Source organism: Hemibagrus wyckioides, linkage group LG20 (assembly GCF_019097595.1).
Source record: "Hemibagrus wyckioides isolate EC202008001 linkage group LG20, SWU_Hwy_1.0, whole genome shotgun sequence".
NCBI lineage: Eukaryota > Metazoa > Chordata > Actinopteri > Siluriformes > Bagridae > Hemibagrus > Hemibagrus wyckioides.
The window spans coordinates 7,363,263-7,381,143 of NC_080729.1; the positions used below are offsets into that span (position 1 = coordinate 7,363,263).

A 17,881-nucleotide genomic window follows, 5' to 3' on the forward strand; every position below is an offset into this window, starting at 1 on the left:
TAACACAACATCCCTCTTGCACCGAATCATCTGGCCGAGAATGTCTGAGTAATCTTCATCTCAGGTCACAGTTTACTGTAAATGTACATATTCAGTAATGACCATAAGTACTAAGGTACCTGAAGATCTCTTTGAGCAGCTTGACCTGGTTGTCTGGGTATTTCTTTGCATTTTTCTCCTCAAAAAATGCTCGAGCGTAGGCCATTGGTCCTGCGTTTACCTGCGGAAAAGGTTTAAACAACTTATACCACAGGACTTCTCATTTCTGGTTGGTCAGAAGGTGATGACTGATCTTTGGTAAGTTCAGCTCACAGTTTTATATTAATACATTATTATTTCTGTACTAAGTAGTGTATATTGTAGTACATTCACAATGATTATCATTACGCTGATGTTTTTTGGGGGAAGACATTTATTTCATCATTTTCTGGAAAAAAAAAAAAAACCTGCCTAAGTATATATGTATGAAAGTGAGTACCTTCACACTGACACTGCCCTGAAGCTTGAGCTGCAGCCGGATCATGTCCACCTCGTCCATCTTGCAGAGCTGGTTGAGTTCAGACACTTTGCGGCTCATCTCATCGATGGCCACCTCGATGGGGTTCATCTCTGTGCTCTGCTGCTTCACCACCTGGATCCGTTTCTTCAGGTACGGAAACATGGAGCTCGCTAGTCACAGAAGAGCAGGGATCAATCAATTAGCAATGTAAAAATGATTACTAATTTTTGTTAGCAGAGAAAAATAACACAAATCATATATTCATCTAGACCTTGGAATGCATTCTTTTGCTCCATTGCAATGTGGAAATTTTCCACATTTCAGTTCAATTGAATTTTATTTGTCAAACAATGAACATTGTCACATAGCAGCTTTACAGCTTTATAGGAAATTCTGTTTCGGGCTTCTGTTTACATTTCTCAATCCCAGCCAGAACAGATCTCTGACCCTTTCTCTTCAAAAGAAACCAATAAACAGTGTAAACAGACGGATGGGATCAGCTGGGAGGAAGTGGAAAGCTTGTTGTCCGTTTTCAGTACAAGGCTCTAAATCTTACAAACCGCTGCTTTAATCGTGTCTTCTAGTTTAAAAGCATAAAAAGGCACTTTTATAATAGTTTCATAAGAAAGCAGGGGATATCGTGAAAAATGTTATCCTCACTGGTCAAGATGGTTCGCCTCTTGCACTGTTCCTCCACGTCGCCATGCTTCTTGCCAGAAAGAGTAAAAGGTGTCTCGAAGACGAAGTGATTGATGTTGTGATTCCTCTCAAAATCAGTCTTCTTTTCCTGTTGCTCCTTCTCATCGAAGTACGGCACCACGTACGTGACCTGAATGTAGGCGAATCTAGGATCCAGATCTTTGGGATTTACCTGGACCAAAAACAAACATGGCATCAAAGAAAATGTTTTTAAAGCAACCAATACTTTTCAGGAGAAAAATATACAGAGGGAAAAGTAGGCACCTTGTTGGAGTCTTGGATCATTTTGACATTGTCCGCTCCGAACTTATCGGAGTAGAGTTTCAGGAGCCTCTGAGAAATCTCCGAAAGGCCTGTGAGCTTCGGCTCTTTGTAGATAAATTCCTTGCTCTCCTCCTCTTCGAAGAATCCCTATCAGAGAGACAACCATTAGTCCTGTTATCAGTTCTGTATGTCTAGAGGTCCTACTTTAAACCTTGGTATACACTGTCCTCATGTGGCAGCAATGTTAATAACTGACTATCTTGCATTAGGCGTCTTCACCATGGCTGTAACGATGGAACAACACAAAAGCACTCATCTCTCATATGGCCCGAAAGTTAAAGCAGTTAAAACAACTGCAAGACATCGCTATTAGTTAGGCTGTAATGACTGAAACAGCATGAGTTAAACCACCCAAACCTTTGTTTCCACTGACTGTTTCTTTAGTATGTGAAAAAGTCATTATAGCATATACCATATTCCACATAGTTAGGCATAGACATAAGGGTGACTTATGGGCGTAAATACAACACCATACAGTGTTATACACCATACATAAATACGTATGTATGTAAAAATATGGTCAAAGATTAGCTGTGTAGGAGAAAGAGGTATGGTTAAGTTGTTTAGAGCAGGAAACGGGATAGAAAATGCCAGAAAGTGAACAAAACAAAGCAAACTTACCACTGCCTGACACAGAAAAACCAAAAAGGAAGAAGAGAGCAGATGAAGGATTTAAAGAAATCGATGTGATCCTGTGAGATCATCCTCAAATGACACGTTTAAGGACAGTATTTTGATTTTATTTGGTTGTTTTTGTACAGTACAACCAAGCTACATTACTCTGACAAGAATATGCCTTGTTTTTTTTAAAGATTGGCATCATGCACAGCACTGCAAGCCTGAAGCTTTGTACTCTTATCATTTTGACATGACTTACCTGTCCATAGAAAGCCACACGGTAGTATCGACCGAACAGACGCTTCTCAGCGTTCACAACCTCGTTCACTTTCAGATACGAGCGGTGAATATCGTAGTAGAGTTCTGACAGCCTCTGCAGAAACACACACACACACATACAGATGAAATGTGTTCGTTATGTAAAGGAGCAATTTCTCAATACCCACAGGCCTATAACTCACCTTGAAATCTCGTCTCTTCTCAAAGACGGCGATGACGGGCTTATTGATATCTGCTATGAGCTCGTACCTTTCAGACTTCCACAGATAATCCACACACAGCTCGAGCTGCTCCACCAGTGTGTCCTATGAAAGACATCCGTAATACCGTGAAATAACCTTTATAGCACAGTACTACTGAAATCCAGTAGCAGAGTTGAGTTCAGTACCTCGGTGTAAGGTGTATCCTGGGTGCCAGTGTCCTCCTTCATGGCTCCTTCCTCCTGCACGTTGGGGGTGAGGTTCATAAATGCAGGCCAGCCCATACTGAAGGATGCTGCAGATCCCAACCATCGAATGCCCAGATTGAACACAGAAAGCAAGAGCAAAGGATTATTTACTTAGATATCTGCTCATGACTTTGTGCTTATTCATACCAGCCATCAATTCAGCCCTACAGGGAGAACTCTGTCAATCTAACCATCTGTCCACTCACGTCCATACATCCCCATGTTTCTCTATAATTGCGCTGTTTTATGAATATTTAGTGCACGTGATCTGTGACTAGCATGCACTCACGGTTCACACGCTGAGTGAACAGCATGATTGTGAGACCTCAGTAAACATAAAAATAAGAGTCTACTGTATACCAGGGCTCGTCCACTGAAGGATCGCAGTCGGGATGCAGACTCAGCAACAAAGCATATCACTGGGGTGAAGTAAGCACTAAAAATACTGCAGCAGAACGGATCAATGTATAAAAAAAATGGCTCTACTTCTGTAACGGACTGTACGTTTCTGCTTTTGTCTAAGGAAGCTCATCGGGGCAGAAGCTGGAGTCATTCGCGCTTTCTTAAATGATTCTTAAAAGAAAAGAGAACTATGTTTTCATTCTTCCTGCTTCCAGTTCAAAAACATACTCTGTTCAACATATTCACGGGTGTTTTATTCAATCTAGGCCATTAGATATGAAGCTTAAGGAATAAAGAAAAGTCATGTTCATTAACGAGATGATGTATATTTAATGCATTCATTCATTCATCTTTACTATCTGCTTTATCCTGGTCAGAGTTACTGTGGTTACCATTAGTTATTTTTGTTACCATTTTGAGAAACAGACCCAAATCAATTTGATATAAGTGTGAAAAATATAGGAGTAGGCGGGATTGGGAATAAAAAACACACATGTACTCCTCACACCTCTATGTTAGAGTCTTCAGCACTAGTACAAAGGGATCAATGAATGAAACTTATCATTAATAATTAAGCATTAAAAGGTGACTGTCATTCCTCTATACCTTTATAAACAAGAAATGTTATCTTGACCTTGACAAATGTTTAGCTGAATCTCCCTGTCTATACACTTTATCTGTTATATTGTATCTGAAATCTGTACAATGAGCCTAAATGTAAAACAGCATTAGTTGTCGAGCCTTAGGACTGGCCATCAAATTAAAACAGTTCACACTGAAGAATATCTGTTAGATCTTAGTCCAGGAGCTACAGCACATTCAACACCCACTAGAGTGAAGAGTTTTGAAGACATGGTAAGTGGAGGAACACTCACTTTCTCCTTCTTGAGGGGTTAGTAAAGGGCAACAGTTAATTACATTGGCCTCCTCTGTGCCCGCGCTTGAGATCCGTGCCTTTTCAGGCTTCCAGTAACCTGTGATTGCAAAGGGGCAGGAGGGCAGTTTAACACAGGTTCACTTCTGTTGCTCTGGCTCTTAGCTACGCAAATTCAGCGCATGCTTCTACAGGCAAAAAACGGAGAGAAAGCTGAAGCATGCACGGAAGCTGTGGCACTCATTCTCAACCATGCACACGTACAATCACTAAGCCGGACAATCGTTAGAGCTACGAGGGACGCCAAGGGAAACTTGTGATCTTTTTTCCGGGCGAAGGTCAGTAGAGTTTTGTGTAAAAAGCGAAGCACAGCGGAAAAAGAAGAAAGTGGTTATGCTGATGAAAAGGTTTCTAGTTATTAGACATGCTACAGATGTTCCAGCTCGAAGTTTACTGCTGAGAAGGACAGAACACAACAGAGTGATGCACATGCAAGGTGCAACAGGCAGTGCATGGAGGTTTGTGGCCAGCAGGGGGCACTCACCTCTCCTCTTCAGTGACTCTGCTATGAGGGCAGAGATATGGATGTAGCACATGGCAGCCTGAAAGATAGAGCAATGAGACATTGTTTTCTTTCCTTCTCATATTCTGTGTATAAGTATATAGGTTTATAACTTTATAATCCACTGTCTCTCACCTCAGACAGGTCTCCATTCCGGACGTGGATCTTGGCCATGCTTTCTAGCCAGGTGCGTCGTAGCTCAGGGGTACTGGCGTACGAGTTGGCAAGACTGTACTGCAAGTCTACCAGCATCTCCGGGTCCTTTTCGTGCTCCTTCATTTGCGACGTGGCCATCAGGACGGTACGGATTCGCTTCGTCAAGTCCTTCACGTCAGCCGGGAACGTCGTGTTCTGATGGGAAACAAAAAAGAAATGTACTTTTCCGGATAATACAGGGTAATAAAACGTGAATCGTGTTACACTAACTTACTTTAAGAGGTGCATCACCGTTGGCAAAGTTGTTGATAATGGCCAGAGACTGCTGGAAACGTGAGCCTCCTATACCTGCATCTGCAATCAGCTGACTCACAGCTTTAATGACCTGCAAGATTCAAAAATACGGGAATAAACACAGCTAAAAACATAAAACCACTTATTCTATACATACATTACTCTTTGGCACACTGTATTTATTATACAAATTTTGTTACAGATGTTTATTTTATGCCTTCTGCACTATTGGAGCCAGCAGATGCTCCAAGATAAAACCTTAGCACAAATTCTACCTTTCTTGTTTTTATTTAAAGGAATTTCCCATCAAATATTGTCTTTTTATAGTGCATTACATAAAAAAACAACACATAATTAACTGTCTTTACAGCATTTCTATAAAACCTGCCTAAGATCTCTAGCGTGTAGAATATATCCTGATTATGTTCAGAAAAGAAATCATTCAGGATCATACAGGACCCTGGTTCAAATATTCTAGGATGCATGTGGAGGCTTGTATATATAAGAAGCACATTTTTGATAAACGAGTGCAGAACTGCAGCAGTAAAGCTCAAAATACTTCTGGCACAGAGCCTAATTGACATCTGCAGGAGTCCAACCCCCCACCATCAGCCTATCAGCGTGCTAAACTCAACACGAGCGTGTGAGATAAACCCGGTGAAGCAAAGAGAAGCAGATGACTGATGAGCCAGTAATGCTTTACTAAACTGGCAAACAATTATTCTGAAAGTGACAATGCAGTTATTCAGGTCAGTCACTCAGATGTGATTTTTCTGTGATGCATAAGCAACAGCATGAACCTAGCTCCAAAACGAAAAGCAGAAGGACACTTCCCTCTCCTTTTCTGTTAAAGAGGAAGACGGGAATAAAAATTGCCATTGCGTGCTAACTTGGACGAACCTGGAGGTGAGAACGGACGATACACTTGCCCTTGGTGAACTCAAAATTCTTCCTCATGAGGAAGTAAAGAAGGGCAGCGGCTTCGGTCTGCGTGCTACTGGAGCGATGGTTACAGCATTTCAGTATCTCATAGCACAGACAGCCACACAGGTCAGCCTTCCCCTGGAAAAACACCCCGGGAAACTACAGAGACAGAGAGAGAGAGAGAGAGAGAGAGAGAGAGAGAGAGAGAGAGAGAGAGAGGCGAGGATGGGCTTTTTAAAATTCCAAACAAATATTATTTTAATATAACAAATTTGTTTTCATTTTTAGAAAGCCAGGCTGCTCTAATGAAGATAAATGAGTCAGTAATAAGCCCAAAATTTGGTATAACAAATGAACTGTGTAGGTAAGACGTGTGTGTGTGTGTGTGTGTCTGTGTACCTTCTGTATGAAGAGGCGCAATGCAGCAAAGACGTGTCTAAGAGTTGTAGTCGACTGATTGATCTGGAAGAAGAGCAGGTAGGTGTCGAATACTTTCTTCATCAGAGAGTTCTGACCTTCATCCTGCTGCAGCTGTTTCTATAAAGAAGTGAAAATAATAGAAGATTTAAAAATGCATATATATATATATATGGTTACAAGGACACAGTATCATTGACAACACTATTAAATACAAAATACAATCATATTCATAATTATTGGCACCCATCATAAAAATAAGCAAAACATTATTACACTATAGGAGAAATGATTTATCTGTGAAAATCATCTAATAAAATCATTCTCAGTAGTTAATAATAGAGTTTCCCGTTAAAAATTTGTTAAAAAAAAAAAGATAATTAGCGTCAAACCCACGAGGACTATTGTAACTGTCATTCATTAAAAAAAACTAAATGTATTATATTGATTTTCTCTCGGTTCCCAGGAACTCTGTCGTTGCCTATTTCTTTGTCATCTTGGTCTGTTTTATAAATATTACATGTAGAACCCTTTTGTCATCCACCACCATGGGAAAGAACAAAGAACTTTCAAAACAAAAGAGACAGATGGTGGGTGACCTGCACAAATCAGGTACTACATATTAAAAATACACGAGCAGTTAGAAATATCGTTAAGCACGATAACGACCATAGCACGAAGCTGCAATCAGGAATTAGGTCTATTTTATGTATTATTTTTTTATTGTGACTCATTTTGTGTCTCGTTTTCATTAACGCTGGCAATAATTCTCACTTTTTATATCATGGAAGTAGAGCAATTACAATAAATAAATGTATTAATTATTTCCTGATGGGTTATTAATAGCACTCTATCTATAATTTCAGACATTGAAGGTATTCGGTAATGAAAGGAAGCGTTAATATTATGTGTGTTAGACTCAAACCTGGCCATATTTATCATTAATCTTTTCTGATCATTGCCAGTAAGGTAGCTTCCACATCTTCATCCCACCAAACGTGGATAAAATGATTAATAATATAAGAAACAGAGCACCAACACCCATGCTGTTGTTGTTGTTGTTGTTTTGTCCACCAGGTGGCACTGCTGTATCAAAAAACGCCAGGCTTTACAAATAAACCTCCAGCCTCCAGATCACTGATTAAAGTAGCACAGCTACACAGAATACATAATAGTTTTCTGACCTTGTGGTGCTGCACAAATAGTTCCAGGACATCGAGCACCGTGAGGGACACTTCTGTGGACAGATTGGCTTCGACGTCTGTTGGGTTGAAGTTGTCATTCTCCGCTGAATTTCCATCTAATAAGCACACATACACACACACATAATTAGCATATAAAGCTGCATTGTATTGAAAATCTGGCTAATGTATATTAATTTAAATGTACAGTATACTTACTAATGCACGTAATTTTCTAACCTTTACTTTTCCCCCCATGAGGGTATTTAAAGGTAAACTGGCGTCATTACCTGTTTCCATCATCTGCAGCAGTTTGGGGTTAGTCAGGGCATTCTTGCCCCGAAGAATGGGCATGGTGTGGGAACGAGCATGTCTGTGGCCATCCTGACCTGACAGCATCCTGATTGTCGAGAATAAAGAATACAGAATGGGTTATGACCTTCAGAAGGTACCTCATTAAACTATAAAATGCAAAACTGGCATATATATATATATATATATATATATATATATATATATATATAGGTATATATATAGGTATATATATAGCTGAATGAGTAGCACTTTCCTTCATTGTTAGCTTACCATTGCATCTAGTATGACTATTTCTTTAATGCTAATGCAATATATATTAGTAATTTTTCTTTTCATGAACCATGTTATCTTTTACTTCTCTGGACACTTTTTGTCATTTAAAGACTGTCAAAAGTGTCGTTTATTTCGCCTGAGAAAGCTAGCAGTCAATTACCTCTGAGCTAGATATGTGGAAAGCAACTATTTTTCTTCTCACCACACAGGCTACAGCAGTTAATAAATACATGGTTTTAGCTTATTAGCTGTTTTATTAGAAAACAGGGGTTTATTTACACACACAAAAAATACAAAGAGACCTTCCATTCACAGAATACCACAGAGTGCAGGTCAAGGGAGACGGCCATGCTGGATACAGACAAAATGGCTGCCACATCGTGTCACAGGAGAACACTGTGCATTAGTGGGTATTGGTACTGCATCACATCATGAAATCGTGATGGAGAAATGATGAACTGAGATGTCTTCACGCTGGACAAATGATGGATGCATGAGCTATTGCCACAATCAATTCTGTACCTTAATTTGAGTTAGCATCAAAGGTGACAAAATTGGATTTCACAAGGCTACGAAATAAAAGTTCTAAAAGGGAATAAAAGGTTGAAATGTCACCCATACGTGACACCTAAACGCCCTTTCTCCCATTTCTTCAAGAATCAATACTATTGTAATTCGGGTTTAGGGTGAGGCTGAGGCGAGATCAATAAAACTCACATCTGCTGGTAGATAACAGGAACATGCTAATAAGGCTAACGTTTTCTGACTTTGTGAACAAAATGTAAGGCTTAGGGATCGATATATCACTGGAGCATGTGTCCTGAGAATAAAATGATCATTTATTTTGGTCCTGCCTATGGCTATATCTGTGAAAAAGCACAGCTTCTGTTAGATTTGTTGCCAACATGAACATGCTAATAAGAACATGTTGTGTTCAGTATAAACACGTCAGAAAGATCGAAAAAATAGGCCTGAGGATCAATGTAACATTTGGACTGGAACTCCCAAGAACGTTATCATTCCTTTTTGTGGAACAGGCTGTTAAATCTATGGAAAACATAGAAACTTTTGCTAGATTTGTTGATAACAGGAACATGCTAATAACTCTAACACAGTATAAAAGACTGGATCAGTCAAACAGCTTCAGGCAGGATAAATACTACTACTAGTACTACTGTTAGCATGGTTGTAGCTACATCTTTGACAATGAACATCGTCTACTAGTTTTGTACCTAACAGGCATTGTAAATTCTAATACTGTTACTTCACTCTACAGGCAATGTAGTCCTGGGGTGTTTACCATTGGGGCAGAAGCCCTGAGGACTGGGTGGAAGCATTCGAACCCTTCAGAGTGCCAGAGTTCTGCGTGGCCTGCGCCAGCTTAACCGCAGCTGCTAACTTCCTGTGTACAATGACCCAATCACAGCAGGGGTTAAGGGCACCATCATCATTGACATCATCCTCACGACGTTCTTCATCACATTCGAAGCAGCCAGGTGAAAAGAAACGCTTAGCACTAATGTAGCAGGCCAGCATTCAAAGAAGGGCAGCGTTCAAGCTAGTTCAACTTGCAAATGTTAGTGTAAAAAAAAAGAAAGAAAGAAATCAAGCACCTCATGTGATGCTTGCTATGTCCTGTTGGCATGTGCACGCTAGCAAATGAATCTAAATTTCAAATAAGAGTCCTACGATATGAAGTTGTTTTGGAAGGCGTTCCAGACGAGGATAATGGAGATAGAGATGGAATGAAGCGCAGAATTGAGTGAGTGATGTTTGCTTAAACATGAGATGGAAATGAGAAAGTAAAGCCAGGCAAGACACAAAAACACACCGAGGCACATTTGCAGGTTCAAACTGAGCAGAATTATCATTACATGAAGGTATAATCATGCAAGTTATACACATGACTTCAAGTCAGTTTTCAGTTTGTCAGTGTATGTGATGTATAGCATAAATGCTACCGTAATACTGTGGTCTTAACTTGATGGAGCAATATAATGAATATTGTCAAAATTTGTTCTAAAACATCTCCGTATTTATACATTAAAGGTGCACTGGGCAATATTTTATACAATATTTAATCATTCTATTAGAAATTGTGTGAAGAATAATTGTTAAATAATGTGTCCCCCTCCCCATGACTTACCTACCTACCAACCAAACATCCATCCATCCATCCATTCACCTACCCCTTCTTCCATCCATCCATCCATCCATCCATCCATCCATCTATCCATCCACCCATTTTTGCATTCATCTATCCATTCATCTCCAGGATCTGGAGCCTATCCCAGGAATGCTGCTCCACCCCATTACCTACCTACCTACAAACCAACCAACCATCCATCCATCCATCCATCCCTTAATTCATCTCCAGTAATTGTTTAAACCTGGTCAGAGTTGAAGTGGATCTAGAGCATTTCCCGGGGAACGCTAGGCATGAGTAAGGAATATGGACCAGTCCATCACAGCATATCAAGCACACAAACACACACATACACACACAATCATCCATCATCATCATACTCTCAGTCACACAAAGTGGGATTTTTAGTACTGGCATGTTTTGGGGAGGTGGGAGGGAAAAAAAGAACTTGCTGTATCATCATGGCCCTCGTACTATAATAAAAAAACAGGACAAAAAATCACTGCAATGTTTTAGGATGTGACATTGTTACCACTAAAACAACAAAATAACTGTCCAGGGCACCTTTAATTAAAGACAGAGAGAGAGAAAGAGAGAGAGAGAGACAGACACACAGAGAGAGAGAGATAGAGAGAGAGACAGAGAAAGAGAGAGAGAGAGAGAGGTAGCAAGCATTGAAACAGAAAATGAAAAAAAAAATCAATAAGATAGCACAGCGACAGATAGAAAGGGAGAACGAGAGAGACCTATTAATGCATCAATAAATTGAGTAGACTAGGAGTGTAGATGTAGAACACAGTACAGGAAACCATCTAATATATATATTCTCTCTCTCTCTCTCTCTCTCTCTATATATATATATATATATTTGCAACACAGACACAAAAGACGGTGCCACACACAGAGTAGGGTTTTGTCCTTAAAAAAAAAGCGTTATTCAACTGAACAGCCTGCTTTAGTGTATAACAGCTACAGGCTAGTCCATTAAAGACATGATTAGGCCATTAGTATCGGGTTAATAGTCCACCAATTCCAATAGCCTGACCATGTACGATAGCGCAGCTGTGAAAAAAAAAAAAATCAAATGACTCCAAGTCACTCTAACAAGCAGGGTTCTGTGAGGTGAAAGAAAAAAAGAAGAGGGAAGAAGAAAGAAGTGAGAGAAGTGGCTGATTTTGAAACAGAATATGTTACAGCCTCCCAAAAAAATCTACGCAGACTCCAGTTTGGCATCAAAAGCCTTTTATTCATGCTTCAAGCTTCAAGAGAGTGAGCGCGAGAGACAGAGAGAGTATCCTCAGCCCCAGTCTCACCTAGAAATCCTGGTCCTCTTCATATCACTAATACCTGACTACAGTCTGGCTTAGAAAAAGAGAAGTATTTCTGCTACTTGTTCATTATTCAAGGATACTGGAACTCATTTAATCAGCGAGGGGTTAAAAAGAAACATGGTCTTTATTAATTACATTTCCAATGCACCGTGACAGTAACTATATCGGTGTTTGGGAGCCATTTCAAATGATCCCATGTCCTTGCCTTGTATAATGACCATAAAAACTGTGATGGAAAGCATATGTGATACCATGTGCCATAAATAATAAACACGATCCCCTCCTCTGATTCTTTCCAACCCCGAGCTCTAGATAGCAGGAGTTCTTTCTTTCTCTGCGCTATTCCTTTTTTTTTTTTTTCACTCAGTCTGGCTTGAAATCCTATGTCTGACATCTTCTCTCTCTCTTTCGCTCTTCTCTTTCCCTCCTCTTCTTTACACAGAGATGTTGAAACAGACACAGAGACAGAAACTACCAAAGGTTAAGCAAGTGCAGGTGCTCGGTGTTACATGGTAACAAGCAAGTTATGACTTGGACCAAAAAGACACAAAAAAGACCCTTAGAGAATCGAGTGATCCATTTTAGGCACTTACCTGGCTATGTGACGCTTCCCCAAGAACCTGAAGTGCTGGAGACAGAGCCTGCCAGGGACGAGATGGAGAGATTAGAAGGAATGTATGCTGAGATGCAAACAGATGATGCAGTGCAGTGAATTACTGGGAAAGATGGGAATATGTGAAGTGACCTTCATATCCTTAGTAGTGACGCATTTCCTTACAAAAATATGTTTCTATTAAAACTACTTGGAAAGGTTCTAAGAGGGTTTTGTGATCTTCCACAAAACCAGATTCCTGAGAGTTTAAGAGGTTTTCTGTTGATTTCTAATTGTCATTCTGTGTGCCTTTCCATCCTTATATCCACTCATTATTGTAGATATCATTTTACCAAAGCAAACTTACTCTAAGATGTTGAAGAAGTCTGAAATCTCTTGGTGAATGGCTCGGTGCCAGTATGCAACCATGACCTCTGTAACACAAAGCACAAGCCACGCCCACTCACATCACCATACAATAATTATAAGGAAAAATATATTAGCCTAAACTAAGGAATTGCCATATTCTATATATTTCTATCACGGAAACTGAAGGGATATTGTCTGATTGGTGTGTATGTACCTTCTGATATGGTTTTCATAATATGCAGGAAACACATGAGCAGACTGCGCGTCTCTGCCTGGTCCAGTTTGTCAAAGCGTGAAGCATAACCGATCAGCGACTGCGGTCTGGCAAACTGCACAAATCGTATGTTAGTAACGCGTTACTGTACGGCGATAACGCTGAGGCGACTCAGGTGTGCGTCCTCACCTTTTCACATCCGTCCATCTTCTCGCTGTTGCGGTCGCTGTTGCTAGGGTTGGACTCGATGCTGATGAGCGAGCCTCGTGAATCGGTGTTGTTAGCCGTAGATACAGCAAGTGACGAAAACACTGAATGAAAAAAAGAAAGATGTTTAAATGGATGTCAACCTGCCGAGGTTCTATAGTTATGTTCTGTAAACATGTCAATCACATGACCTGAAGGACTGTTTTAGTCATGATTGTGGGTGGTGTTTGTGTGCATGAAAGCATGCAGAGGCATTTCTGACTGGCTTGGATAATGCATGGGTAAAGACTCGTGTTCTTGATGTCCTTGTTTTCGCTTGCTTATGAAGCTGCAGATCGGGGTGCACGAGCAACCGTTGCATCCTTACCGTGCCCTTCAGCTATGTAAATTTTTGACAGAAGATAAAAAAAAGAAAAGAAGAAGATGATAGTGTCTGACAGCAGTAGAACCTTCTGTGGTCTTCTGCTGTTGTGGCTCATCCACCTCAAAGCTTGACATGCTTTGTGTTCTGAGATGCTTGTCTATTTATCACAGAGCGGATATTTCTCGCATCAATATTTTTTTTTTCTGCCGCACATTGGATATCTTTTTGTTTGTTTTTTTGCTGTGTAAACTTTGGAAACTTTTGTGCATGAAATCCCTCTTTCAGTCAGTATTTATCTGTCGATTGTGATGTTTGATCTGGACATTTACTCTTACGGCATTCGGCAGACGCCCTTATCCAGACCGACTTGCATGTTTCCCTGAGCAACTGAGGGTTAAGGGCCTTGCTCAGGGGCCCAGCAGTGGTGGAGCTGGGAGTTGAACTCAGAAAACTTCTGTTCAGTAGTTCAACGCCTTAGCCACCACAGCCACAATGGACATGAATCAGAAGCTCTTGACCTGTACTTGCATGCTTTTATTCACTGTGCTGCTGCCTCATCACTGGCTGATTTGAAAATTTCATTAATAATAACATGTCCAAGTACAGAGGTGTTCAAAACTTCAAGAATCAAGTTCACTGATTATAAACCTAAACACACCTGTAATAGAGTTGAGCACCTCCTTGGACAAGGCGTCTACTGAATTGCCTGGACGAGCGCTGTGACCCGGCAGTCCTCCTACACTCACATCGTCTTTGGAACCCTATAAAGAAAACGCAATTAAGACCCGTGAAAGTGGCAAGGAAAGAAGTAGGAGTACCTGAAGAACTCTCTCTCTAGTATTTACTCATGTCTGAATCAGTGTTAAGGGGCAGCACGATGGCTTAGTGGTTAGCACTGCCGCCTCACAGCAAGAAGGTCCCGGGTTCGAACAGGCAGTGGCCTTTCTGTGTGGAGTTTGCCTGTTCTCCCTGTGCCTGTGTGGGTTTACTCTGGTTTCCTCCCACAGCCCAAAAACATGTACGTTAGGTTGATTGGCAATTCTAAATTGCCCATGTGAGTGTGTGGTCTATATGTGGCGACCTGTCCAGTGTGTACCCCTGCCTTTCACCCAATGTGTGCTGGGGATAGGTCCCTTTATTAGGAATAAAGGGCGTATAGACAATGGATGACTGAATCAGTCTTATCGATGTTACAGCACCAAATATTAAGAATTATACTCATAAACACAACAAAAGAGCTCTTATAGACCAATAAACTACATGATGTGCCCAAAAAACGGTTATGTATGTATATCTGCTGAAGTTCATTAATATCATACCATTTCACAGCAAACCCGTCCTCTTATACAACAGCAATTTCCTCACAAGCAATATATTATAGAATGACCCCTTTTTTTATCCATTATCCATATAGATCTATTTACAGGTTAGTTTCTATTATCACTGATATTATAACAGATATAAACACCAGCCTCTGTTTTTCCTTTCACATAGTTAAACCACAGCTTGTCGTGCGAACAAAAAACCTCAAATTGCGAAGACTTTCCCGTGTCAGAAAACCTAAAGTTACAGCTTTACCACTGCCTGCTATAAAGTGCTGCTATGGGAGATGTATTCCAAAAAATACTAAATAAATCCTTCAAACAGAAAAACTTTATTACGATAGAAATGATGACATATTACAATAGAAACCTGTAGCTTGAACTACTGTCACAGATGCTGGTATAGAAAATGAATCAACCCAACAGAATTAAGACTTCAACAGCAGTGTTGTATAAACAAACATTAACCTTAAGAATTCATTCACTGGAGATGCTTGTTCATAGCATGCAAGAATCTGAATTAATAAAGAAAGGACTTTTATTGAAGGAAGGAATATTATTGTGGATATCGAATTTCACAAGGAAGTTCACAAGACACTTTTAGGAAACAACAACAACAGTGCATCCACATTTAGTATTGTTATACACACTTCTTCATAACTGAGGCGTCTGGGGCTGGATTTTTGTTGGAATAGGCTACAATCATAAATTAGAAACAGTGAAGAATGTTCTGGTCCTTTGAAAACTATATCTGTCCAGAAGACGGATACTGAATGCTGGTTATTTTTTGTACTGTATTTAAGAGCCAAAAATATCATGGCTTCTCCATATTCCTAAGTGTGTGTGTGTGTGTGTGTGTTTACCTGGTCACTGTTGTTCAAGTAAATGGGGAAGAGATCTCTGAGGAAGAAGCGTGGCATATTGTCCAGGATTAGACCATACAGAGGCAGATACAGAGATGCGATTCTGGCCTGCTTCTCCTGAACACACACACACACACCACACAGACATACACAAACACAGAGAGTTGCTGTTCACACACAGAGGACTGCAATAAATTAGTCCTTAAAACAATAGGTAAACCATGGACAGTATATACAATGTTGACTTTAGCATGGACTTTCAGAGAAATCTGTAAGCCTGGCTGCTGCTCAGCATCCATTTGGTTCATGCACACACACACACAAACACACGCACACATCCCAGCTTCTTCACATACATGGGTGGAGGCACCAAGCTTTAATATTTTCCTGCTGTTTCGGTGCTTTTCTTTCCAGCATTGTTCCCCACACACCACACACACACACACACACACACACATAGATTTTAAAGTGGCATACTAGTTTCATTGAGAATCTGCCTTATATAATAATGATGCTGTATATTATATAATGCATTTTCATCAAGAGAAAAACGGCAAGAGTTAGCAGTCTCTGGCATATGCAAGGCTTTACATGAATTCAGTCAGCGATGGAAAAATTCCATGTGATTCCCACTGGAGTTCATGGGTCACCATGGGAACTCTATGTAAAGTCAAAGGACCCCATGGCTCCCTTGCATAAGATACTGTAGTACGGTCATGGGAAATGACAACGTGTATACGAGACACACCGCTAAAAATAACAGTAACCTCCCAACCCCCCCATAATAAACTCAATAACAATCCACTTGGAATCCTGTGGAAATCCTATTCAAATGGGTACCCCACAAAAATCCATTACAAAACCCAGAGAAATGAGACCATATTCCAGTGGGTAACCCAAAAAGAAATCCAACAGGGCTATGTTTATAATAATAAAACATGAACACCCATTAAAAAACCCCATACACAGTGACTCTATGTTCCTGTTAAATACACTATAATCGATAAGAATCCAATATAAATATTCTCAATCATGCATATTAGGTGACAGAAAATAAAAATGCTTATTTTCAGGCATCAAGAATGGAGAAGAACTAAAATAGTGGACGTGATGATGCTTGGGATCATTATGCACTTCTCTGCTGAACACAGGAGGACATTTTGGGATTTTCCTCCATGAAATAAAGACGTATCATAAAGCCCCTACTGCAGATATGACTGTCATGGATTCCCCTTTCATGTTGCAGTTCCTACGGAGACAAGTTTTGGTTCCTGTTTCTGTTTTGGTCCGGTTCTTACCCCATGGACTTTCGCTGGTACATGACTGTGTCTTTGTAGCACTGCAAAATCATCATGCATTTTTGTCATAAAGCCTGGTTGTATTCCTTAAGTGGGATTTCCTGGTTTTGGCTCAAGTTCCCATTTCCGATTACCCAGTGTTTTGACCCTGGCTATGGACTTAATAATAAGTAATTGTTGGATAAAGCATATAACAAGTGTACAGATTAGCATCTGCTTTTATGCTTATCGTCTGTAAAATCTATAAATATAAATGAGATAAGACCGTCTGTCGTAAATTGGAGCAATCATATGATGCCCAGTTTCTGTGTATTTACTTAAAAATCCCTCTACAAATGACAAAATACACAGAACATGTACAGCCTCTTGCTTCATAACAGTAACAACTGCTAATGGTGCTGCTGGTATTACTGCTAATAAACCGTGTTGTCCTTTTTACTCAGAGAAAATACAGCAAGATGGTTTTAAGAAGGTTTTAAGGTTACCTTCGAGGCATAACGGGAATCCAGGGAGTGCTTGGCCATCAGGTTCTTCAGGCTGGCCAGAGCCATGTGCCTTATGTCTTGTTCGTCTTGGAGAGCCAAGCCGAGTTCCCTCAGCAGCAGACCTGTCAGGAAATGTTTCCTGCAGAACTCTCCAGTCAGGCTGTACTCTGGCATGTCCACTATGCGATTATAAAGAGAGAAAAATTTGACATTTGTAAAGCGGGGAAATCGAATCGAGGTTATTTCGAGGACATGGTAAGATGATGAGCTGATGCATGATGTTGTGAAATGTAAATAATGTAAGACTACACCTAATTTGAGATAACATTCTACTTTGGATAAAACATCATGAACAACTGCAATATTTACTCAATGATTAATAATTACCCTGAGCACTCTGTGTTTCCGGTGAGGCGTTATCTAAT

General features: G+C 40.2%; 2 protein-coding genes across 10 annotated transcripts in view; one reads left to right on the forward strand and one right to left on the reverse strand.

Moving 5' to 3' along the window:
* Positions 1 to 4,979, forward strand: part of LOC131370900 (guanylate cyclase soluble subunit beta-2-like) — a 32,716-nt gene extending 27,737 nt beyond the window's left edge. For all 4 annotated transcript variants that reach the window (XM_058418472.1, XM_058418473.1, XM_058418471.1 and 1 more), the window contains one exon: positions 4,850 to 4,979. In XM_058418472.1, coding sequence (XP_058274455.1) covers positions 4,850 to 4,888 — 39 coding nt within the window. In that variant the 3' untranslated portion in view covers positions 4,889 to 4,979. The remainder of the gene's footprint in view (positions 1 to 4,849) is intronic.
* Positions 1 to 17,881, reverse strand: part of dock10 (dedicator of cytokinesis 10) — a 98,415-nt gene that overhangs the window by 2,961 nt on the left and 77,573 nt on the right. For 3 of the 6 annotated variants that reach the window (XM_058418465.1, XM_058418467.1, XM_058418468.1), the window contains exons 31-54: positions 17,844 to 17,876; positions 17,457 to 17,635; positions 15,674 to 15,790; positions 14,147 to 14,249; positions 13,107 to 13,228; positions 12,918 to 13,032; positions 12,702 to 12,768; positions 12,336 to 12,383; positions 9,566 to 9,667; positions 7,968 to 8,077; positions 7,681 to 7,796; positions 6,479 to 6,616; positions 6,056 to 6,238; positions 5,136 to 5,246; positions 4,841 to 5,056; positions 4,688 to 4,745; positions 4,145 to 4,243; positions 2,808 to 2,914; positions 2,602 to 2,724; positions 2,400 to 2,513; positions 1,463 to 1,609; positions 1,160 to 1,370; positions 479 to 669; positions 120 to 220 (exon numbers count right to left, since the gene is read on the reverse strand). In XM_058418465.1, the coding sequence (XP_058274448.1) occupies positions 120 to 220; positions 479 to 669; positions 1,160 to 1,370; positions 1,463 to 1,609; positions 2,400 to 2,513; positions 2,602 to 2,724; positions 2,808 to 2,914; positions 4,145 to 4,243; positions 4,688 to 4,745; positions 4,841 to 5,056; positions 5,136 to 5,246; positions 6,056 to 6,238; positions 6,479 to 6,616; positions 7,681 to 7,796; positions 7,968 to 8,077; positions 9,566 to 9,667; positions 12,336 to 12,383; positions 12,702 to 12,768; positions 12,918 to 13,032; positions 13,107 to 13,228; positions 14,147 to 14,249; positions 15,674 to 15,790; positions 17,457 to 17,635; positions 17,844 to 17,876 (2,911 nt within the window). The remainder of the gene's footprint in view (positions 1 to 119; positions 221 to 478; positions 670 to 1,159; positions 1,371 to 1,462; positions 1,610 to 2,399; positions 2,514 to 2,601; positions 2,725 to 2,807; positions 2,915 to 4,144; positions 4,244 to 4,687; positions 4,746 to 4,840; positions 5,057 to 5,135; positions 5,247 to 6,055; positions 6,239 to 6,478; positions 6,617 to 7,680; positions 7,797 to 7,967; positions 8,078 to 9,565; positions 9,668 to 12,335; positions 12,384 to 12,701; positions 12,769 to 12,917; positions 13,033 to 13,106; positions 13,229 to 14,146; positions 14,250 to 15,673; positions 15,791 to 17,456; positions 17,636 to 17,843; positions 17,877 to 17,881) is intronic. The other 3 variants (XM_058418469.1, XM_058418466.1, XM_058418470.1) reach the window with 3 other exon arrangements.